We start from the raw sequence: 24755 nt of genomic DNA on the forward strand, positions 1-24755 counted from the left end.
TTTTCTCTCATCATTCAAGTATCTATCTAGCTTTCTTCCCTTCATCTCTAAAACCAATAAAAATATTTTTTTAATTAAAAAATATGATAGAGCCGAAACCGGTTTGGATCAATGGATAGAGCGTCAGCCTGTGGACTGAAGGTCCCAGGTTCAATTCCGGTCAAGGGCATGAATCTTGGCTGCAGGCACATCCCCAGTGGAGGATGTGCAAGAGGCAGCTAATCAATGTTTCTCTCTCATTGATGTTTCTAGCTTTCTATCTCTCTCTCTTCCTCTCTGTAGAAAATCAATAAAATATATTTAAAATATATATATATATGATAGAGCCAGATGAGGGAAGGGGTTGTGCACTAAAGAGTAAAAATCAGAGAGGATTCTGTGCTACACTTCAAAGATGTCACACTGAGCTCCTTCTAGAGTTACCAGTAACAAAGTTAGGGGTGAACTCCTGGATAATATTTAGTCCACTGTCGCAGGTAGCAAGTGTCAGGCCACATATGAAGGCACTGTCCGGTAACAGTGAAGCAGCTCCCAGCTCACTGGGTGACCTGCAACTCCCATTTTCAGTTCCTTGTGCCTCTTTCTACAGAACTAGGCTTCAACACTTTCTGCTGTGCCAGGGCTCTCTGATCAAAATATTATGTGTATCATTGCTAGTGTTCTCTCACCCCTGTAAGGTAATTACTTACGCATTAGGCTGTAAATGTGCTTTTCTGCAACATGTTCCGTAAACAGCTTTATAAGGTCATCTTTTAAGTCTCTGTTAAGTTTTGTTTCGATGTAAAACTTATTCTGAAAGGGAAAATAAGTTATTTTTCAGTGCATCATTAAGGCAAATGATCAGTCTAAAACAGAAACCCTAAAAATAAATTATTTTAGGAAACAACTCATAAAAGCATCAAGCAAAAACATAAAAATGCAACATCAAACAACAAAAAGAAAGCCCTGCCCTACTTAGACGTCTTTCTGGCATGGGGTTAAAAGCACATAAAGATGAAATGCAACAAACCATACACCTCCAAAAGAACATGGGATACCTGACATGACTTGACAGAGATGATGTACGGACACATGGAAACACACTGTGTGACAAGCACTTAATGTGCCTTTTGAAAAGTCCCCTTTTATTAGTGATCTAGGCTGAAAGCAGGTATTGAACATGCACTGCTGACTCCCCAACATAAGCTCCATTCAATGCTTAGTCTAAGCCATTCAGCCTATGGCATTCCTTAGGGATGGTCTCTGGTTCAAAGATAGACACATGACCCAAGATAGCCCATAACTGAGAGAAACACAGGCTCCAGTGAAAAGTGTCTTACAGTCATCTTACCACCATGAGGAGAACATGGTGTGTTCCAAGATGTTGTGAACCAAAGAGAGAAAAAAGAACCTGAGTCTTTGGTGACACTTAAACCACAGATTCAGCCAACCCTGGAGACTGCCTTATTTCTGGATTTCATGACAGAGCTAATTCTTTCCCTTATTTAAATCACTTTGAATCAGGCCTTCTATTTCTGGCAGCCAGAAGCATCCTAATAAGAATGACTGACGAGTCAAAAAAGATTTAATTTGTTCATGTGTAAATGTTAACTCAATGTGTAGGAATGGAAAATGCAGAGGAACGTTAACAAAGTGCTAATTCTCTCAATTCTTAACACAAGTTTTTTCTCTTTAAAAAATTATAAAATAGTATGCACATGGTTAAAAATTAAAACCATGCGCCAAAACCGGTCTGGCTCAGTGGATAGAGCATCGGCCTGCGAACTGAAGGGTCCCAGGTTCGATTCCGGTCAAGGGCATGTACCTTGTTGTGGGAATATCCCCAGTGAGGGGTATGCAAGAGGCAGCTGATCAATGATTCTCTCTCATCGATGTTTCAAACTCTCTATCCCTCTCTCTTTCACTCTGTAAAAAATCAATAAAAAAAAATTTTTTTTTCATTAAAACCATGCAAAAGGTTACACAATAAAAAAGAACTGTCCCACTGCAGACCCTCTGTCCCATTCCCAAAGGTCCTATCCTACACTAGGGACACTTTTGTATAATCTTTCTAAAATACTACTTATGTAATATGTGGATATGCTTTTTTCCCTAATAAAGAAGAAAACACTTGCTAATGGAAAAATATTACACACTGCTTTGTATCTTGCTTTTTCACCTAATGTCTCTTGGGAAAGATTTTTCTCTAAAATAATATGGACATATCGTTATTTTTAACTGCTTATTTTTCAACTGTCATTATCCTCAATAAAGTACTTAAATAATAGTCCCTGCTGATCACAGAAATTTCTCCAGTGTTCTGTTTTGTTTCTTTTCCTAGTTGTTAATTTGTGGTGGTTTTTGTTTGTGTCTTGGGGGTTTTTTCCAATAAAGTATATCTTATGGAGCATAAATAATTTTGAAGACTGGTATAAAACATGTAATATCTATGCTTTAGAATATAGGATCAACCTAAACATCCCATTCCTTAAATCTAATAAACAAAGAGGAATTGGGATAATGAATTTACTCCATTGGGATAATGAACCTCTCCACTCAATAAAAACACTAACACTAAGATTCTACAACTTGCCGGGACCGGTTTGGCTCAGTGGATAGAGCGTCGGCCTGTGGACTGAAAGGTCCCAGGTTTGATTCCGGTCAAGGGCATGTACCTTGGTTGCGGGCACATCCCCGGTAGGGGGCGTGCAAGAGGCAGCTGATTGATGATTCTCTCTCATCAATGTTTCTAACTCTCTATCCCTCTCTCTTCCTCTCTGTGAAAAATCAATAAAATATATTTTAAAAAAAAAAAGATTCTACAACTTTATATATTTAAAGGGGGAAGGACTAATCAACGAGTCAACAGACTACAAATTTTACTCAAGGCATAATTTTCCAAATGAAATAGATCATCAAAATGGAAGCAAATTTTATTTTTCTCATTTTTTAGAGAATGACTTAGTTGGCATTCATGATTTTAGATACATGTATTCATTCTCTTTTTTCTGAGGATAAGAAATCTTTCTTATACATCTTTATTTTCCAAGAACAGTATCTTCCATATAGCAAAATAAAATAAATGCTAATAGGGTGGTTACTGATATTAATGCCTAATTGTCTACATAGCAATATTATTTATGTAATTTTAAAACGGGAAATTCTTCTATCCCAACACTATCAAACATTCCTAAAATAGATTATTTTCTATTTCTACCATAATATATAGTAAAAGACAAACAGAACACACTTCACTCTCGATACTCGGACCTGTAAACCAAGCTCTAACTTACCATATATATGAAAAGAGGCACAATGCTCTGCAATGCTCCCATATACTGTCCAAGAGCTATATTAAATCTTTCAATATAGAGATCTGGAGGGCTGGCCTGTGGGAAAGAACAGAAATGTGACCGTTCTGGGAAAGCGGGTTTAAAGACCTTCTGTCACAATCTAAAATGCAAAGGCTCCTCTTACAAGCTTAGAACATGTAAGGGATCTCTCCTCCTAATTCAGCTTCCATTAGGGAGTACTTAAACTTTTGGTGCACACTAGTGCCTTTTTAACTTTTTCTTAGTCTTCCTAACTGTCTGCAAATTGCCCGTTATTTCCACTTTACATATGAAGCAACTGGGGCTCAAAATATTTAGTCCCTTGACTATGGTCCCACAGTTAACAAGCCCAAGAGCTAAGTCTCAAACTTTGGTCAATCTGAGTCCTTCCATCTACTTACATTCCTAAAACCTTTAGGAAAAAGTTCACATTTCCAATTTAGGGCACACTGTTTACCTCTTTCCATTCATATTCTGCTCTTCCTCATGCACAGCCCAGCCCAGCAAACATATGGAACTGCTAGCAGTTACCAAGTATCAGTGTGCTGTCAGGCTTCCTTGAGTATTTTCTACTTGAACGAAGTCTTTAACACCACCCCCTCAATAGATTCACCTGGCTACTTCTATTTATCCTTCAAGATTTATCACTTCTTCATAAATATCTGGGATATACGGCCTCTCAAAAAGGCACCATCACACTTATTCACTTCTCCCACTGTCCCTAAACTTCAAGTTCTTGGAGGGCAAGATTTATGTCTTATCTTTACATCTCCAGTGCTGAGCACAGAGCCTGGAACATAGTAGGTATACATAAAGGCATGTCTTGCAAGAACAGAGCTTTACTTAAATTTAAGTACAGCTTTGCTTAACTGGTTGAAATCTAACCTAGCCTTTTTAAAATCTAAATTTTACTTGTAACAAGGCTGTATGACATTACACAATGCATTAGTACTCTCAATTTCAATTTCCATACATATAAAATTAAAAAATACTAATTGTGCTACTTCTAAGATGTGCTTAGATTCAAAGAATATGCTGTGTAAATATTACATGCATATATATATTTGCATGTCCAAATATTATATATGCATATGCAACTAATAAGTAAACTTAATGAATTAACTACCCATTTGTCAAGTACTTCATAAAAACCCATTAACATTATTAAAAGCATTCCTTATTAACTAAAGAAATTGGGGAAATGGTTCTACATTATGGGCAAACTTTTAACTATAACTAATGAACAGAAACACATGCACTATCTTTCTCTAAAGTGCTTCAAAGAACTCTAGAAATGGTATTTCAGTATTTAAAATTATTATTTGGGGGGGAAATCTGAAGAGTTTTTGCATTAAAATGATTTTCCCTTTCCATGAAAGGACACTTTATCTATTTCAAAGTTAAAAGCACGAACATTGATCAAAAGGCATACTTAATAGCAGACAGAATAAATAAAATTGAATTCCTTAGCTATTCTTTTCAAGAATCCCCAAAGGTTACGAGTAATAAAAAGCACTTTTTGTACTGAATCCAATGTCAGAACATTTACTTAGCTTCCACATTTCACGCAGCACTTATTCAAAACCTTTTAAATGACAGGACTATAAATTATAACGATCTCCTAAAATAAATTCAATCTCTTTACTAGGAACCTAGAAGAAAAACTATTTTTAAAAGCTAATCAAATTGTTCGTCCTTAAAACTTAAATTTGGTATACCTTGGGCCCCACTGGGAAAATTGCTACCTATTTGATTTACATTATTTCAACATGAATATATTTGGCTTGGACATTAAATGAAATATTTTACCCTTGAAGCAAGCAAGCTTCATTTTCTTCTCAAACAAGAAAAAGCAAGCTGCCAAAAAAATAACTTCTACTCTAAACTTGCTCCAATTTTTCATAACAGACCTGGATTCCCTGAAATGTATAATATGGCTGGTAAGAGGAATGTTTTAAATTTTGTTTTAATGAGTAATATAGTCATCTGGTTTAAAATTCAAATGAGTTCAAAAAGGCTTAGAGTTTACCTTTCACTCCTTCCTCACTGAACCAACACTTAATTCTTTTATATCATTCCAGAAGAATTTTAAATATATACAAAAAAAAAGTATCCCATTTGTACCCCCTTTCACACAAAGCTAACATAAAATCACATTGATCTGCAATTGTTCTAAAAATATAACTGGGACACTGTTTATCCTAGTTCTCACATATTTTGGTCTCAGGAACTCTTTACACTCTTGCTACATACGGCTAGAGGCTACTGAATTGGACACCGCAGATGTAAAATGCAAACAAGTTCCACAATTTCTTTTTTTTTCTTTTTAATATATATTTTATTGATTTTTTACAGAGAGGAAGGGAGAGGGATAGAGTTAGAAACATCAATCAGCTGCCTTCTGCACACCTCCTACTGGGGATGTGCCCGTAACCAAGGTACATGCCCTTGACCGGAATCAAACCTGGAACCTTTCAGTCCGCAGGCCGATACTCTAGCCACTAAGCCAAACAAGATAGGGCCACAGTTTCTTATTTCTATCCCTCCTCTACCTACATCCCATCCCCATCCCACCAAAATGATACGGGGAAAATTAAGAATATGTGCTTTTGTGTTCACAAAAACATTCCTGTTTTTCTTTAAATAATGACTTTTCCATGTTAAAATGAAATAGGGAGAAAAAGGGTGGGAGGGAAGAATCTAACAAACACTACAATTCTATCTTTACAGAAGTAATGCATGTTCGCGAAAATTTTTAAAAGTTAAAAATGCAATTATAAATGAAAAATAACTACTAATATCAGGTAGATAACCACCATTAACATGTTCTTCTGTTCTTGTGTCAGTGCGTGTAATCTACTTTTATCAATCATTTACCAGGTCAAGTACATTTCTACAACATAATTTTAATAACTGTCTGGACACACCATTGTCTATTTCATCAGTCCCACTTCATTAGATTCTTAACCTGTGATTTGTTGTTTGTATTATCCAGGTGTGCCTGGACACTTCTAGCCCAGAGCGCTTAAGGGGCACAAATGTGAGTAGCTTCAGGTTATATTTACACAGAAGATGGCACCACTCCGAGCTTAAGAGCAGGAACAGCTTCGGGACCAATGGTTCTTCGATAGCCCAGGGACTCTCAAAGACCCAGCTCTCAGCTCTCCACATGCCTGAAGAACTTGTACATGACAGATTCCTTTGCCGCACTCCAAAGTCCTGACTCAGAAACTTTCCAGAAGGTACATTTTTAATGAGAACTTCAGGGGATTCTTTAAACAGCTGCTCTGGCAGCTGTTCAGCATTTAGAAATGTCCACTTCAAAGGAGAGAGGAGCTCTAAGGGAAGGGAGTCCATAGAGAATTCAAGAAAAGGTTGAGCAGTAATCACCATGCAACACAAGGCATTGACACATGGCAATAGTGACGATTTAGCTGCCAATTATACTGAAAAGGGTAAAAATATAATACACTAGCATTTCAACATTAGTATTAAGACTGTAAGTGAATTTTTTCTGACTTATCAAATTCATTGATTGACTTATCAAATTCACTGATTATAGTTAGTAAAATGGAACAGTGAAGTGCCTCATGCAGAAATTCATGAGGACATTCAGTCTCACACTTATATTATATTCCATACGCCCAACCAAGTGAAATGACTTCTAAAGACTGACAAGCTCCTCTACGGAAAGAAAGAATATCCGAACTGCTTCCCCTCTGGTGATGGCAGCCATAAAAGCTGCAAGAAAACACAGCAGCTGAATGAATCATTAGAGGCCAAGTGTGAGCTCACAGCGCAGAAGCCCCAAGCCTCACACCAGGGCAGTCCCCACCTAGCCGCCAGCTCTTTTCCATGGGTTTCCACTGGGCCTTTGAGAGAAGACTGAAGGCAGTGAAAGAGATGTGAGAGCCGCCCTCTGTGGCACAGAGGTGCCAGGTCTGAGGATGGGCAGAAGTACCTGAAGCCCATGCTTGCTCTGCACCTCCTGGAGTTGAAAAGGTGGGGATTAGCTGCCAATGGAAGACAGAAACAAAAGCTGCAAGTACCCTGGACGCTACTCAGATACAAAGCAAAAGTCATTTGCTGAAGGGAAGAGGGGACCCACCTACACCTGGTGACCTTCTCTGATCTAAGGCAGAAACTGTCTACTGCTGGAGGTCACCCTCCAGCCCTCGTCACCAGCAAAGGTCAGTTATCAAAAATTAAGAAACACTGAAAAATCCCCCTAGCCGGTTTGGGCTCAGTGGATAGAGCATCAGCCTATGGACTGAAGGGCCCTGGGTTTGATTCCAGTCAGGGCACAGGCCCAGGTTGTAGGTTCAATCCCCAGTAGGGGACATGCAGGAGGCAGCCAATCCATGATTCTTTCTCATCATGGATGCATCTATCTCTCCCTTCCTCTCTCTGAAATCAATAAAATTATATTTAAAAAAAGAAAAAAAAACACCTTTGAAAAATCATGAAACTATAACCCAATGTCAAGAATGAGAGAGTCAGCAAACCCTAGATGCAAAGATGCCCACAAACTGTTAACTGTCTATAAATTAACTCTGATTGATATATGTAATGACCTGGCAGAAAAGGTATACAACATGCATAAAAAGGTGGGGAATTTCAGCAAATTAAAGGTTCAAGTCAAATGGAAATGCTAAAAATTCTCCAATTTTATTTTAAATCTTTTAACATTCATTCCTATATTACCAAATATGACTTTGGCATTTTGGACACACAAATGAACCTGATTGCTCTCTCAGAATCCTTAATATTAATTTGAGTCAAATTAGAAATTCCTTTTTTAAAAATCTGCCTCTACATGACTAAATTTAGCAAAACAATGAGCAATATGCTTTTAGTCTACCTGGCTTATTCCTTGACTTTCCAGAACAAGAGCATTCTGCCAATGGACAGACATGTCAAGGCTCCAGAAGCAACAAAATTACACAGGAGGCTGACAAAGGTGCTACATAAAAATAAATTCTCTCCCAGATACATGACATCCCATTCTCATTCCTGCTATGAAGACAGTTTCCATAGTAGACTATCCAAAAAATGGTAAATTATATAAAAGATAAATGAACCACAGGAATCTTAACCTTAACATACATATTAGACACTCCTGATAATTTGTAAGAATGAGTTTCTAATTAAAGGTAACAATAAACAAGTCAAAGGGCGTCCAGAAGACACTTCTCTCCTGATTCTCAAAGTTAACTGCTCCTGCCAAAACCGGTTTGGCTCAGTGGATAGAGCGTTGGCCTGAGGACTGAAAGGTCCCGGGTTCGATTCCGGTCAAGGGCATGTACCTTGGTTGCGGGCACATCCTCAGTAGGGGGTGTGCAAGAGGCAGCTGACCGATGATTCTCTCTCATCAATGTTTCTAACTCTCTATTCCTCTCTGTAAAAAAAAAAAAAAATCAATAAAATATTTTTTTTTAAAAAACTGCTCCTGTTATTAATACCAGTTCGATATGGACATTTCTCCCTCATTTATTTCTAAAATATGACTTCCCTCATTTTCCAAATAGCTTTAAACAGTAAACTGAATTAAAGTCTAGCCTCTGTAATCCAAGATTCCTTCAGCTTATCCATATAACAATGAGATAAATCTAGGTTCTAATCCTAGTTTTTAAATTGACTGGCTAGGTGGCATAGAGAGGTTACGAAAGGCCCGAGGATTACTTAATACAGAAAATATCCAAAGAAGTCGGGTGGACTAGGATAACTTCTCACTTTCTTATGTACTTCATTTCTTAATGCTTTGTGAAATCTACCACCTTAACACTATTTGCTTATTTTTTAAAGAAAACTTTTTTCTTATATCTTTTCCAATTTAAGAACATAACTGTCTCAAAACAAAAAGTTTTAAAAAGAGCACAACTCATAATTGTATTGTGTCCACTGTGACAATAAACAACAGCAAATAACTGTTCTTTATTTAAGTGATCTGACTCTCCTGCTCATCCCAAATTTCATTTTCTGAGTCCAGGATGCTGTTTGAACTAACCAAGTAGATGGTTCTAGTAATATCAGTTGTAAAGCTAACAAATGCCATTTATCAACTTGTAAGTACTTTTGCAGACTTCTCCTTGGTTTTTGGCATTATGTTAAGCCTATGAGGAGAAAACACAGTCCCTTCCTTCAAAGGATAGTAAACTTACAGGGTGTCTCATTGACAAATTTTGAGACAAGAATAACTTTGCTGTAACAACTGCTTTAAGTTCAAGTTTGAATTAATAAATAGATCTCCAAATAACTTACTCAGAAAAAAGTTTCAGTAGAACATGCATGTGAAGAGTTGGCAACAATGTTTATTTTACTAGAAATCTATGTAAAAAGGATAGCAGGCAACTTTCTTGTTATCTAAAATCTCCCTCACTCTGGAAAGGCATAAATAACCATATCTGGGGAAATCAACGTTTTTAAAAATACTTTTTAGTTCAACAGGTATAAATATTAGCGCCTTTTAAAAATATACAAGACAAGTTGAGTTATGCTGCCACCCACCGGACAAAACACAAATAGCAAAGCAACCCTTGCTCTGATTTTAAACACCTACAGAATCTGGCTGTTTGTTGGCAATTTGGAGGTGTCTCTGAATAAAGATCTGGTATTTAGTGGCAAAAGGTGATGAAAACACTTTATGACAACAGGAGAAGTATATATTTGGCTATGAAAACAATGCTCTGGCTATAATTAAGAAGAAAAAAAAGAAAGCTACTAAGTACAACAATTTGGGCTAAATAAGACTAAGATCACTCAGCACACAGGTGAGTAAAGAACAATATCTAGGCCCAAAGCACACCCCAGCACTTTCTAGAAACTGTGGCTATTTCAGAATTGCTGGAGTACTTCCCAACTGTGGTGTGGATCCATAATTTATTGCTGAGTGACTTTCCTATACATCATGTTACTTCCACGCCAGTATAAAATGTGATCTGGCCCTGGCATAAAAATAGTACCTGACCTTCAAGCACTGGAAAACTTACTGAGGCAGAGAGATGCTGGGGGGACCAAGAGGCCAAGCATTTGCTTAAGCAGAGTATTTTCTACAACCTGCCCCAGATTTGACAGCCAGGATGATGTTTGTCTAAAGAGGGTTTATCCACAAAATTCTGATTTCAGTTGTTCATAATTAGCAAATTTTAGTAACTAGTAGGGAAATCACTCTTCAAAGATAATTTTTTGAAAGTTTCAGAAAAAAATTAATATATACACATTTATATTACAAATGCCACCAAATACTGAAGTTCACAGGGGGAAAAAAAAAGGTTTTAAATAAATATCCACATGGTAATAAATGAATCAGTTAAAAGTCTGAAATATATTCAATCTAAAAATTTCCACAATGTATGTCAAAATTTTAAAATAATAACCTATTACAAAATTAGCTGCTTTGGTCAATATCCATCTAAAAATGTTTATAAATTTATCTCATACTCAAATTAACAAGCCTCCGGAGGTTTATTACACAGGCTAATTCCAAGCAGTCAGAAAATCCCAAGGAAGCAAAAAGCAATACAATCAGTTCTTTACCTGCAGCTCCTTTGAGACTCTCTCTAAGTGATTAGTTATCTTTTTAATCAGATCACTATACATCTGTTCTGAGTGCTGCTGGCATACACATTTATACACACAACTGTGGGTAAACAAAACAGAAAAACCAGGTTAATGATGAAGCATGTAATTCAGCCTAAGGTTAAAGCATACTCTGTATATACAGCCACTGGTCAAATAACCAATTCAGACGTAAAAACAGTGACCAATCACTACTTTTAAATAAAAAATTTACCCTGCTCCAATCAGTGTTCAGATGGGAGAGGTATTACCACCAGCAACAAATAAATCTTTATGAGCACTCTACTGCACATTTTATCAGTACTAGATAATTTAATCCTTGGTGATAATCTGAGAGTCTGACTATGGTAACTACTTACAGACCAGCTTCTCTCTCATGTTAATGAATGTCAAATAAGGAAGAGAGAGTGGAATGGGTAGAACGTTTCTAACTCACAAAAGCATTTGCAATGTAACCTCTCTGTGCCTCACTTCCTCCTCTTGTGACTGGGCTGATCTCATACCCACCCCAGTTCCTCACTAATTTGCTGCTTCCGTTTACCAGGAGCTGGGAAACAAAATAACCAGAGAGTTAGAACTGTGTGGCACTAAACATCGCAGATTAAGCTAGTCTCCCTGTGAGACTAAAAATACATATCTTGCCCTTTTTTGCTGACCTTCATCTATTCTGCATTATATATGGCACGGATGGCAGGCTGAGATGGAGTTAACTCTATCTTGACTTGAAAACCAAGTCTGAAGCAAAAAGTATAAATCAAACCTCCAATCCACATGTGTGTAACATATAAATAACTTAGAGCCTCATATTATATATTGCATGTTACATGTTACATATTACATGCATACATACTATCACACTCAAGCTGCCATGAACTTCAATATACCCTCTCAAACCCAGGCGAATTAAATCCAACTTACCTGTATATCTGTTCATAGGATATGGGGATATAGTCACCAGGACTCTGGGTTAAAAGCTGATCTATGGCACCATCCAATTTTGGCCAGTATGTGCTCTTATAATCTTCAATAGTTATAACATTCATTACTAAAAGTAAAAAGCAAAATAAATATTACTGTTACTACATGTAAACAAACAGGAACTAGAGCAATTTTGTATCCTCAGTCAAATTTCTTTTAGATTTCACACTGACACTTTATTACCTAAATACAAATCAATTACTATCCTATTTCATAAAACAAAACAACACCAAAACAGCCTGGTCAAGGATTCTAAGCAACATTAATTATGATTTTAAAAGGAATTACTATGAGTGTGTCCATCTTTAAAAACAAAACAAGCAAATATCACTGGTTTCCCTTCCTGGTTTTCCTGGTTTCCATAAGCTTCCATTGTCAGTGGAGCCACTCAAACATGCACTGACCTTCAAATACCCATTATAAAAAGATTCCTATCTGTGAGCCACAATAAGGTTATGAAACATCCCTGGGAAAATCTACCTAATCAATGAAAATTAAAGTCCACATTCTACAGTAATGCCCGGCCAGCTTGGCTCAGTGGCCGAGCATTGACCTATGAACTGGAAGGTCCCAGTTCAATTCCCAGTCAGGGTATATGCCTAGGTTGTAAACTCGATCCCCAGTGTATGTGTGTGTACGGGGCGGGGGGTGGGGGGATAAGAGGCAGTTGATCAATGATTCTCTCTCATCATTGATGTTTCTCTCTCCCTTACTCTCTGAAATCAATAAAATCATTTTTAAAAAATACTATAGTATAGTAACAAAAGAAGTTACTGAAAACCTACAGAGACTTACTAGTGCCTCCTAACATTACTGTAACTCTGATGGGCTCTTGCTATCTTACACTTTGGATAAGCCCAACAGAAAAAAGCATCAATGAACTAGAGCCTTACACTGAAGGCTTACCTTACTCCCTGGCTAGCTTACTCCTTCACTCCAGGTTTAATAAAGCATTTATCACAAGTGTCCTAACAACTCTGATATCCAAGGTGACAGCGATTTCACAACAATGAAATGAAGCTAATCTTAAAAAGAACTACCCAAAGTCTCTAAGAGAAAAGACATTCACATACTAATATCTGGCACTTCCGGCACAAAACAGCAGTTCTGCAGAGAAGCCCACACTTTTACTTGGAAAGGCCCCTCTCAAACACAGAACTACCAATTAGCCTTTTTCACTTTTAAATATTAATAGAGCTAAAGATCATCAAGATTTGCAAAGTCTCAGACAGGAGAGATCAAAACAAAAATTGATATGATAAAAACAAAGACAATTAAGAAAATAAAACTCTCCCAGAACAAAGCAAAAACTAATTAACAAACTTAGAGAATCAAAACAGAAAATCAACATCTGACTAACAGTAATAATTCCAGAGAAAAGGGAAAATAGAGAAACTGTAAAGGGAGAAAAATATTGACAAATATAAAAAAACTAGAGGCTGGATGCACGAAAATTCGTGGAAGGGTGGGCCTTCCTTCCCTGGCAACTGGCACTGGCTTCCCTCCTCCAGCCGCTGGCAAGCACCCGGGACCCAGGCTGCTTCCCTACTCCAGCCGCCCGCAGGCACCTGGGACCCAGGCTGGCTTCCCCCAGCTTTGTCAGGAAGGACGTCTGGAAGACGTCTGGTCTAATTAACATATTACCCTTTTATATCTCAGAAATGTTCAAGGGAAAAAAAGTCAAATGGTATCTGAGCTCTCCATTCTAATACTGCAAGCTTAAAGTCAATGAAACAACATTAAAAAGTCCAAGGAAGAATGTCTTTTCAGTTAAGATTTCTATACACATACTATCAATCAAGTATGAAAGCAGCATTTTTGTATATACAAACTTATCCACACACAAATTCTCTCAGAAGATATGTGCTAAATACAACACGCACATACACACATAATACACCAATAAAAAGGAAGACATCAGGTAACTATTTGGAAAGTCCCTGAGTAGCAACTACGCAAAGACTCTAAAGAATAAATAGGAACAGGAAGACTCACAGCTTCACAAGCAAAGAAAATACTGATTAACTGAGCACTGTGAGAACACCAGTGACAGATATATGGTGAATCGGAGGAAGCTGTTGCAACGTTTTTAAGATGAGTTTGACAAAAATCATTGAAGTATAAACAAGGCAACTAATACCAAAGTTCTTTCTATGTGAAAGAACATGTAATCTGAGTACACTCCTGGCCCTTGAGAAACTATTTACATACTAATAATCATAGTGTACTAGGTGTACCAGTAAATAATGCAGATTTTTTTTCAATAGATGGAGTTACACATATGTTGATATATATGCGATTTGATATGTATGCTATTCATATAGCATATTGTATTGACTTACACAACTTCACAACTTCATGTCAAATTTGCTGAAGGTGTTAACATCAGATATCTTTACGCTTAAAAATGTCAAATTTTGTGCCAAAAAAAAATACATTTGCGGGAAGTTTTAATTCATTACTTCATTTTGAAGAAAAAGTTATCGTATACTTCAGGAAGCTTAAGGTGAACATGCTCCATCTCAAGATACTTGTGAATGCTGGTTTAAACACTTTAAAAGTAATGATTTCGATATGAAAGCCAAAGAACGTCCAGGTCAACTAAAAAAGTTTGAAGACCAACAATTACAAGCATTATTGGATGAAGTTGCCTGTCAACCTCAAAAAAAAAAAAAAACTTGCTAAAAGATTAAATGTTGCTTAGCAAACAATTTCCAATCATTTACAAGCAATGTGAAAGATTTTAAAGGAAGGAAAATGGGTGACATATCAACTGAAAGACAAGTAGAAAGTCAAAAAGTCATCAGTAAAATATTGCTTCAACAGCACAAAAGAAAGTCTTTTTTGCATTGAATTGTGACTGGCAATGAAAAGTGGATTTCTTTTGAGAATCCCAAGTGCACAAAATCATGGGTTGACCCAGGTCGACCATCAATATCAACTAAAGGCCAAATCGCTTCAGAAGATAATGCTCTGCGTTTGGTGGGATCGGGAAGGTGTGGTGTATTATTAGCTTCTAAAACCAGGTGAAACCGTTAATACTGATCCCTACTGACCACAAACAATCAATTTGAACCATGCTTTTGATCATGAAACAACCAGAATGTTCCAGAAAACAAAGTAATTTTGCTTCGTGATAACGCCCCATCACACACTTCAAAACCAGTTAAAGACACGTTAAAAGATCTTGCCTGGGAAGTATGAACCCTCCCGCCGCATTCACCAGACCTTGCTCCTTCAGATGACCACTTGTTCCGATCCCTGGCACACGCACTTTCTGAGCAGCACTTTAAAACGTACGAAGAAGAAGTGGAAAATTGGGTCTCTGAGTGGTTTGCCTCAAAACAAGAAAAGTTGTATTGGGACAGTATCCACAAATTACCTGAAAGATGGGGGAAATGCGTAGCTAGCATTGGACATTACTTTGAATAAAGCACTTTCAATGTTTCTCTTGAAAGTATCATGTTTTCTTTTATTACAAAATCAACCATTATTAACCAGTACACCTAGTAAATATGATCAATTGAACCAAAAAGTGGTATTAACTGAAGAGATGAGGTGTGTGAGAACTAAATCCTCACCTTAATGAGAAGTCAACAGGTAATATAAAAGTGATAAATTAAAGAATAACAATATTAACACATTAAAATGAGTGGATAAATATCAAAAGAAACAACTAAATGCATTAAAAGTGACTCTCAAAAAAAAAGTGATTGACTCTGAGTAGCAAGTCCAGGAATGGAAGAGGCAGGGGAGGGAACCACTAATTTTAATTATGTGTCTTTTCAGTTTGAGTTTTCAAATTACAAACTTTTTATAAGAGCAAAGTTTTGGTTTAAGTCCAAAGAGTTTGCTAAATCTTAAATCCTCAGAAATGGAAAAATAAATCTAATGAAATTTTCATCTCAGTATTTCCAATATTCTAAAGCACAGAATGAGAAAGTTCAGACTGACTGCCTGCCTACTAATCCTCACTTCCTTAATGGTCCATAGACATCTTTTAAAGAGACAGACACACACACAGACCTGCCTATACTCCTCCCACATTCAGGTCAACGGTACTGCCAGCTCCTAGTCATCCAAACCAGCCTGAGTCTTTATCCTCTCTCCTTGACACATAAATTTTGTAGAGTCTAGTTCCAAATATTTTCAAAATCTGACACCACCTCTCTTCCAAGACTGTATGTCAAGCATGTCAAACTCACAGCCTGCGGGCTGCATGTGGTCCACAATGAATATTTTTGCGGCCCAGTCAATGTAACAGGATATGTAAGAAATGTTTTAATAAAAATTTTGTAACTTAATTTTTACAATATCCTGTTATCCATAATTATTAATAAGGAACTACAACGTTCACTAATGACTGATTACTATAATTGTGTATGCTTATTAATTTGTGCAGTTATTCAGTGTCTGGTATGGTAAGTTAATGTTCAAGAAACTATATTACTTTTTACTGAAATGTTTTATTATTTTATGTTAATTATTTCTCATTTATTTCAGCCCTTTGTATTCAGCATGTCTCTATCAAAAAAAACCTACGTTTCTATGAAAATTGAAGCTTTTGTTTTGTTGCGGCCCAAATAAACTTAACCCTTGTTTATTTGGCCTTTGAGTTTGACATGTTTGCTGTATGTGTTCAAGCCTTCATCTCTTGTCTAGACGATAATAATTACAACCCACTAACTAACTGGTCTTTAGGTCTCCAATCTCTCTCCTTTCTCATCTAAACTAGCACATAAGGCAAATTTCACCAGGCTGACTCCTTTGACATCTTTCAGTGGCTCCTATAGAAGAAAACCCTACCTCTAACATGCCCGTCGCTCTCTAGACCTTTTTTATTGTTATTAATACAGACCAGAGGATTTCCATTGCCTTTCAGAGAGAGAGGGAGAGAGGGAAGGAAGAGGGGGGGAAACATCCATATGAGAAAGATACACTGACTGTTGCCTTCTGTGCGCACACACACACCCATGACTAGGAGACAGGGAGCAAACGCAAAACCCAGGCACGTGCCAGAAGCAAACCCATGACCCTTTGGTGCATGGGCCCACGCTCGAACCACTGAGTCACACTGGTCAGGACTCTCTAGACTAGGGGTGTCGAACTCAATCAGAGAAGGGGCCAAAATCTAAAATCCAGCCTAAATCGCGGGCCGAATGGTTTACTGAACAGTCATAAACTGACAATGTCATAAACTGACAGCGGAGTGCAGTGATGACAGCGCGGTGAGGGCCACATTGCAAGGCCTGGCGGGCTGGATTTGGCCCGCGGGCCTTGTGTTTGACACATGTGCTCTAGACCTTTCTATCTATCCACGTTTAATTGTGCCAATCCCTATGTGCCTCACACCTTACGTTCCAACAATAATTTCAACTCTGGGTCTTAAGCACAGCCTGCTTCCTCTGCAAGTCTCTTCAAGTCATCCTCAATTCTCCTGACAAACTTCTATTCATTTTTATAAACGTTCTGTTTCCTCTATGCTACCATATGCATACATAACTTTAATTATAATCACCTGTCCATTATCTCCTACACTACACTGTGTCTCATTCATCACCAGAGGCTATACTGTTACCCTGGTATACAGAATAAATATTTGTTGAGTGAAATGCCATTCAGATGTCTAGACAGCACACCTGCAACTACAAATTACATGTCTCTGTAAGTCTATCTGCAGAGCTTAATAGCCAAATGTCCACAAAAGTGTAAGAAAAATTAAAGGCCAGCTTGCCCTGTTAAAGAAGGGTATCAACATCATTTTTTATATAACACTTAACAGTTTAAAATGTGATTACAATGGCCGAAACCGGTTTGGCTCAGTGGATAGAGCATTGGCCTGCGGACTGAAAGGTCCTAGGTTCGATTCCGGTCAAGGGCATGTACCTTGGTTGCGGGCACATCCCCAGTAGGGGGTGTGCAAGAGGCAGCTGATCTGTGATTCTCTCTCATCGGTGTTTCTAACTGTCTATCCCTCTCTCTTCCTCTCTGTAAAAAATCAATAAAAATAAATAAATAAACAAACAAACAAGTAAAATGTGATTACAATGGTCTACAACTTACAGTGTTACAGTTTAAAGGGGAAGTAAACAACATTCAATTCTCTTTAGGGATTTGAGACTGGAGCTTACATAAACGCTACAATGTCTGTCTCTTACAGTTTCAAAGCCACTTTGTGTAATACATATCAAAAAGTGGCGAGACAAGATCCCCAGTAAGATTCCAGGATGCATCGATCAATAGCAGAGGGACACTTGCTGCAGCACAACTCCCACTAACCCAAATAACCAGCAGATGCTGCGAACAGTGGGTATTTTAAGACCTGAATATATTAAGTGATCCACTTGTGAAACAATCTACCAATATGAAAGTTGGCAGACAGCACCTGATCAAGTAAAGGGCAAGTTTATTTATGATTTAATAAAAATCAGTTAATTTCATTCAATTCAACAGTCAATATGTAACATGTTTTTGAACCAGACATTTAAAAAAATAATAATTTCACTGAGTTCAATTTAAAATACTAGAGAATAGAAGCTTTTGATGCACTGGGTTAATAATTCTCAGGCGATCACAGCACAGTATAATCAATCAACTCAGGATCCTTCCTTCTCGCCTCACTCCCTCCATCTATCTATTCTCCGCCTTTTACCCTCAAACCCTAGTCCCACTGCCCTCACCCCCCAACACATTCAGCCGGAACTGCATGTTCGGTCAATGAGCAGATGGGCCATTTGCTACAGTTGAGCAGAAGCTGTAAAAGCCTTGTGTTTCTGGCCACTCTTCTCTGCCTCTGCCAAGAATGGCGGGACCGGAAAAGAGCTGCTCTTCAGAATGAGGACTTGTGAGGAGCCCGTCAACTGTCCGCCACCAACATAAGGTGAGCAAGACACAAACCCTTGTTGTTCTGGAAGCTCCTGAGATTTGGTGATCATCATCACAGAAAACTGACTAAGATAGCATAAAAACTTAAACTAAATCATTACACCTGAGTGAGATTTGGAAGGTCAGAGCGAGGAAAAGGATATACTGCTGCTGGTTCTGGCAAGATAAGGTTAGAGGTGTGAGAGGTTGTAGAGCCAAACCCCAAGTTCCAGGTCTCATCTCAACCTCAGGGGTAAGGGGCATCAGTATAGGAAGGAACAAGTAAACCCCCCTGGATGTGCCCCCTCCTACCAAAATAGCAAATAATAAATGCAAAGTATATCCCTGAGGACACTGCAGAGGAACTATCAGTAATGCAAACACTTGAAAGGTAGGGGTGGTGACTGTATGCCATTGATTTCACTAGCCCAGTAGTCAGCAAACTGCAGCTCATGAGCCACATGTGGCTCTTTGGCCCCTTGAGTGTGGCTCTTCCACAAAATACTATGGCCTGGGCGAGTCTATTTTGAAGAAGTGGCGTTAGAAGAAGTTTAAGTGTAAAAAATTTGGCTCTTAAAAGAAATTTCAATTGTTGTGCTGTTGATATTTGGCTCTGTTGACTAATGAGTTTGCCCATCACTGCATTAGCCTATTTGGCCAGTGCAGAGGAGATAGCTCCTTAAGTTTTATGTATTCTTAAAAAGTTTTATGTATTCTTAAAAGTTTTATGTATTCTTGGGTTAATTCCTAGAGACTTTATAGTTCTGTTGCTATCCTATATAATAAAGAGCTAATATGTAATGGTCATGACGCCCTCACGTCATTACAACCAATCAGCAGGAGGCTGCCTGCGCAGCAGGCACCGGTGAGTGGGTGGGGGTGCCGGCCGAGTACGCTGCGTCCCTACCCAGGGACATGACGTGTGTCCCCCACTGGCAGGGCTTGGCAGGGGTGGGGCAGGCTGTGTCTGGGTCTCGCCCAATGGCAGTCGAACATCTCCCAAGGGGCCCGGATTGCGAGAGGGTGCAGGCTGGGCTGAGAGACACACACACACCCCCCAATGTACGAATTTCATGCACCGGGCCTCTAGTTATTTTATACAATATTTACCTTTGATTGCTAGTGTAGTAAATGCTATTAATTTTTGTAGGCGAATCTTTAATTCACCAATCCTGATAAACTACTAATAGTTTCTCTCTTGATTCTAATTCTTGTAAGTGATATTATCTGCAAATGATGAATTTCATTATTTCCCTACCTATCCTTATACCTTTATAATAGTGTTAACTAGAACCTTTCTTATCATGTTAAACAGTAATAGTGATGGAGGTATCCTTATTACCCATCTTGAAGTGAATGTATATAAAATTTCTCTATAAGTATTACTTGTAGCTTTTTGGTAATGACATTTACACAGTTACCTTGTATTTTGAGCTGGACTTATTAAATAATTTTATGGTATCAAAATAATCATGATTTTTCTCTTTTGGCCTATTAATGAGATAAATTACATTATAAATAAATGTTAAACCATGCCTACATTTCTAAAACAAACTCTATAGATCATAATTTTTTAACATACTGTTGGGCCTCAACAGTGTGAAAATCCTATTGTGTAGGATTTTCATATCTTTGCTAATAAGTGCAACAGATCGCTAATTTTCTCATATTATCTTTATCTAGTTTTAGAACTGAGATTTCACTAACCTCATAAAATGAACTTGACTTTGTTTTTTTTGTTTTTCTGTTTCCCAGAACAACTTGTAAAAATGAATTAAGTATTAGTATCTAAAAGTTCAATGCAACACACTTATAAGATTATCTGGGTCCATTTCAATGTGTTAAATATTTATTAAGCAGTTCAAGCTATCTTTTTCTTCTGTCACCAGCTTTCAGAGTTTACAGTTTTCTAAGTACTTAGACATTTCATAGGCTTTCCAATTTATTAACCTATAGAAATTCATAAAATTATGTTTTAAATCTCATGTTTGTCGTTATTTCCCCTTTTCACTTACTTTATTTGCAATCATTTCTCCTTGATCAATCCTGTTAAACACAGGTCTGTCTAGCTTACTAATTTTCAAAGAACAATCTTTTGGTTTGGCAAGTCATTTGTTCCTTAATTTCACTAATTTCTGCTTTTTTATGTTGTTTTTTGAACTCTTCAAATGAACTCTGTGAAAACACTAAAGCAAGCTTCCTTCAGCCTTTAGGTAAGTCAACCTGCCACTTTGTCCAAGGTCTACTTTCACCACACAGATTTCAACACACAACCTATGCACGTAAATATTATTCTCATGCATGCGTAACAGGAAAAAAATCAAATACAAATACTACCAACCTCTATACATGGAAGCCAGAAACTTTAGCAAACTTAAAACCAACCTTACCTACACATGAATGTCTTTGATTAAAGCGGTATCTTGAAGACGTATGGCTAGGAGCTGTCCCCCTCCCCCCCCCCCCCCACACACACACACAAGCGTAAGGCAGTGATTATATATCTGAATCAAGGCATCGTTTTCTGCAATGCTAATTGGACAATTCCTAGTGCAGATTGATAAAATTAGTAACTAGAGATGCCATCTCCAGTTGCTTTACCAGATGCCATTCAAAAACTGCAGTTATTAATAGAAGAGAAAGATCTGTCTGTGATGGTCAAAAAACCCTTTCAAGACAAAAACACCCCCCCACCCCACCCCTTAACTAGGTAAGCGTACCTGCCCCGATTGGGGGCAGTTTCGAATTCCAGATTTTGGCCTTAATTTTTTTTTGAGCCCGTTGAGGCACACCGCCAAAATAAAAAAATCCAACACGCCCCCGAAGTTTGGACTGGGACACGGGCTGCATGACTTGCTCTTACCAGGGCAGACTTTTGAAAACAATCTTACAGATTAGAAGCTTCAGAACGGATGTCACAGCTCCCGATGCCTGGGTTTAACTCAAGAGGCAAGCAACTCATGCAATTCTCCTATCAGGAAGCAGAAGGTGTGCAGACACCGGCGAAGGGAAAGAACGAGTGCAGATACAGCTCAGCTGTCTAACCCCCGACTTAGTTTCACGCAGAGAGAGAGAGAGAGAGAGAGAGAGAGAGAGAGAGAGAGAGAGAGAGAGAGAGAGAGAGAGAAGCGGAAGTCCTCTCCCTATGGAAACGAAGCTGAGCCTTATTTTGCTCTCCCGTTGGAGGGGAAGCTTCCAGGGGGCGCCGAGAAGAGCGGGGTGACAGCCGGCGGCGATCGCGCAGGAGCCCGGCGGGCGGGGCCGGGTAACCCTAGACGCCGGGCCGCGGACACCGATCGCGGCGGGGGCGGAGGGCTGGGCGGAGGGAGGCGGGGACCGGAGGGGAGGGGAGACCCGGGCCTGGAGACAAAGGAAGCGGGGCCGCTCCGCAGGGGTGGGGGCGGCGTCCGGGCGGGGAGGAGGAGGGGCGGCCGGGCGGCCGGGGGCGGCGGCGGCGGCGGGACTCACGGAACTTGGAGGTGGACGTGTTGATGTTGATGGTGGAGCCGGGGCTGGGGGCGGGGACCGCCTTGGCCGCGGCGGCGGCGGCGTCGCAGCTCTTCACCATCATGACCACCCCATTGGCCTCCGGCGGCGGCGGCGGCGGGCCCAGCGGGAGCCCCTCCTTGGGGCCCTTCCTGTCCGCCGCGGCCGCCGGCGCCGCCAGCAGCGGGCCCCCCGGCGGCTCGCGGGCCGGGGCTGGCATCGGCGAGGGGGGCGGCGGGGGCTGCCGGAAGCCGTCCGCCGCGGCCTCCCAGTTGTTGTGGTTCTGGTCGTCCATCATCGCCTCGTAGCTGCCCCCCTCCTCCTCCTCCATGCTCTCCTCCATCCTGCCGGCCGGCCCCCAGCACCCGCCCGTCTTACAGGCACCTGCCGCCCGTCTGGGCCCCCGGGCCAGGGGGGGCAGCGCGGCCTCCTCGCAGTCACATCGCCGGGGGCCGGGCCGGCGCGGCGGCGGGGAGGGCGGCGGGGCGCCGGGTCGCTCGCTCTCCGCCGGGCTGACTCTGGGAGACGGGGCTGGCGGCGGTGGGCGCTCCCGGCCTCTCGTCGGGGAGAGGCGACCGTAAAGCGGCGACGCTCCTCACGACATTTTGCAGCAGCTCCCCACAGGCCGTTGGGAAGGGCGGCTGGAGGCGTGGCCCGGGGAACACGTGGTACGAGGAAGCCAAGAGGAAAGGGGCGGGGTCTGTGAGTCACCCCCAAAGCAATAGGGCAGAGGTTCGCCCCGCCCCGGCCGGGGCTGCACTCGGAGGGGCGGTCGGTCGGGGTGAGCGTTCTTCCGGCCCCGCCCCCTCGTTCGGCCTCTCGTCATAAGGGGGGACTTCGGCTGCGCATGCGCGTTCGCAGCCTGGTTTCCCTGACGACCGAGAGCCTGGCCGCCTCCTGCAGCGGAATGCCAACCGCAGTCTAGTGCCACCCGCCACCCCTTTCGGTGGGGTTTTGGGGGGCCCACCGGGTTTACCGGGCCCTCGCGCCGTCCAGGGCTTCGCAGCCCGGCCTTGGTTTGGGGACGGAGCTAGGGAGCCATTGAAAACGTTCGCACATTGAACACGTTCCTTTATGGGCTGCTCGCGGCCTTAGCCCACACCACCCAAACCTCAAAACCGAGGATAAAAACTGAAACTTAGCAGGGTGACTAAAAAAAAACAATGCGTTTGAAATGTTCATGGGTATGTTTTTTTAAGTTTGTAACTCCTCTATACATTGAAGCCGGAAATTTTAGCAAACTTAAAATACCAAGCTTCGTGCCCTATTTCACAAACCAGACTACAAGATTGACAGTAAGAGTCTTGAGGGTCAGAGAAAGATTATGTAACTCTCCATTTTTTTTTAAAATTCTTCTGCATTCTCAAATTATAGCAATAGCAGTAATAGCAAAATACGTTATAATTGCATATTGTGGAATTCGTTCTCTAACTACTGGTGCTAAGAAGGAGTGCCTAGAAAAACCCTTTATTACACTTAAGCTAGCAGATAATAAATCCTTTCCACAAATATGTAATTAGTGAGAAGTGAAGAATCACTTCAGCCACTAAGAAACTGTCTAATGTACGTCAGTGTCCACATTTGTTTCAGCTTTTTTTCTATAGAGTTTCCCAATATATTCTGCACAATCCTAATGGAATGTTTTTTATCAATAACTTGGAATGAATTTCAGACAATGCTCCCTTATATTAATTAAAAACATTTTTACAAATCAGCACGTGTTTTTAATTCTCTGGGCCTGGACATTTTGGGAATACAAAATAAGGGGAGGGGGCATTTTTAAGTAAAAGACAATTGAATGGAATACTAAAGGAGGGGTGTAAAATTGTATGCCTGGCCACAACAACAAAAACAATAGAAGGAGGAAGAATTAGCCTTTTCAGACTAATAGCTGAGTTTGTCATCAACAGACCTTTTTTCTTTCATCAGCTCTTTAGCCTGTACTATGAGATACATTTTTTTCCTTAAGGAAAAGCAAAGTTTGTTATTATCGCTTTTCATCTCTCCGACCCTATCCCACCTAATTCTTTTCATCTCTCCTATCCTATCTCACCTAATTCTTAGTACAATGCAATTGCTCAGAGGAGAGCGAAAAGAGGAAAGAAGAGAAGAAAATTCTTATGAAAAAGTCCAAAAACTGTACATGCCTCTCTAAGTAGCCAAGTAAAAACTAATGAAATCAGAGAAGATTGTGATAGACAACATTCAGACATATAGGTGATTTCATTGCTATTTCATTTCACATTTACTATTAGTTGCATGAAGGCATTAGCGTGGAAAACTTAAAAACGTAGCTCTGATAGAGCTGAGCTATAATACATTAGAAGTAAGAAGAATGAATACCTGTTTAAGCCCAGGAGATTATAATGGTACCAACGCAGCACTTGATAAAGAAATGCCTGTGAATGCATAACGCGATTGAAAGTCTAAATGGAAAGCTATTGGGATGATCTTGATTAGAAGGTAAGAGGATTAGAAACATGTAAATAACGCTAGTCTCAATAGCTGAACGCAGAGATTACTGCTTACAGTAGAGAT

At 39.9% G+C, this 24755-nt stretch overlaps 1 protein-coding gene across 2 annotated transcripts in view; it reads right to left on the reverse strand.

The window, feature by feature from the left end:
• CACUL1 (CDK2 associated cullin domain 1) overlaps nucleotides 1–22867 on the reverse strand; it is a 39327-nt gene extending 16460 nt beyond the window's left edge. For both annotated transcript variants that reach the window (XM_084904569.1, XM_084904570.1), the window contains exons 1-5: nucleotides 22200–22867; nucleotides 11808–11934; nucleotides 10848–10950; nucleotides 3273–3368; nucleotides 690–792 (exon numbers count right to left, since the gene is read on the reverse strand). In XM_084904569.1, coding sequence (XP_084760695.1) covers nucleotides 690–792; nucleotides 3273–3368; nucleotides 10848–10950; nucleotides 11808–11934; nucleotides 22200–22560 — 790 coding nt within the window. In that variant the 5' untranslated portion in view covers nucleotides 22561–22867. The remainder of the gene's footprint in view (nucleotides 1–689; nucleotides 793–3272; nucleotides 3369–10847; nucleotides 10951–11807; nucleotides 11935–22199) is intronic.
• Between the last annotated feature and the right edge of the window lie 1888 nt (nucleotides 22868–24755).

The sequence above is a fragment of the Pipistrellus hanaki genome (genome assembly GCF_964339955.1).
Source record: "Pipistrellus hanaki genome assembly, chromosome: 14".
Classification (NCBI taxonomy): domain Eukaryota; kingdom Metazoa; phylum Chordata; class Mammalia; order Chiroptera; family Vespertilionidae; genus Pipistrellus; species Pipistrellus hanaki.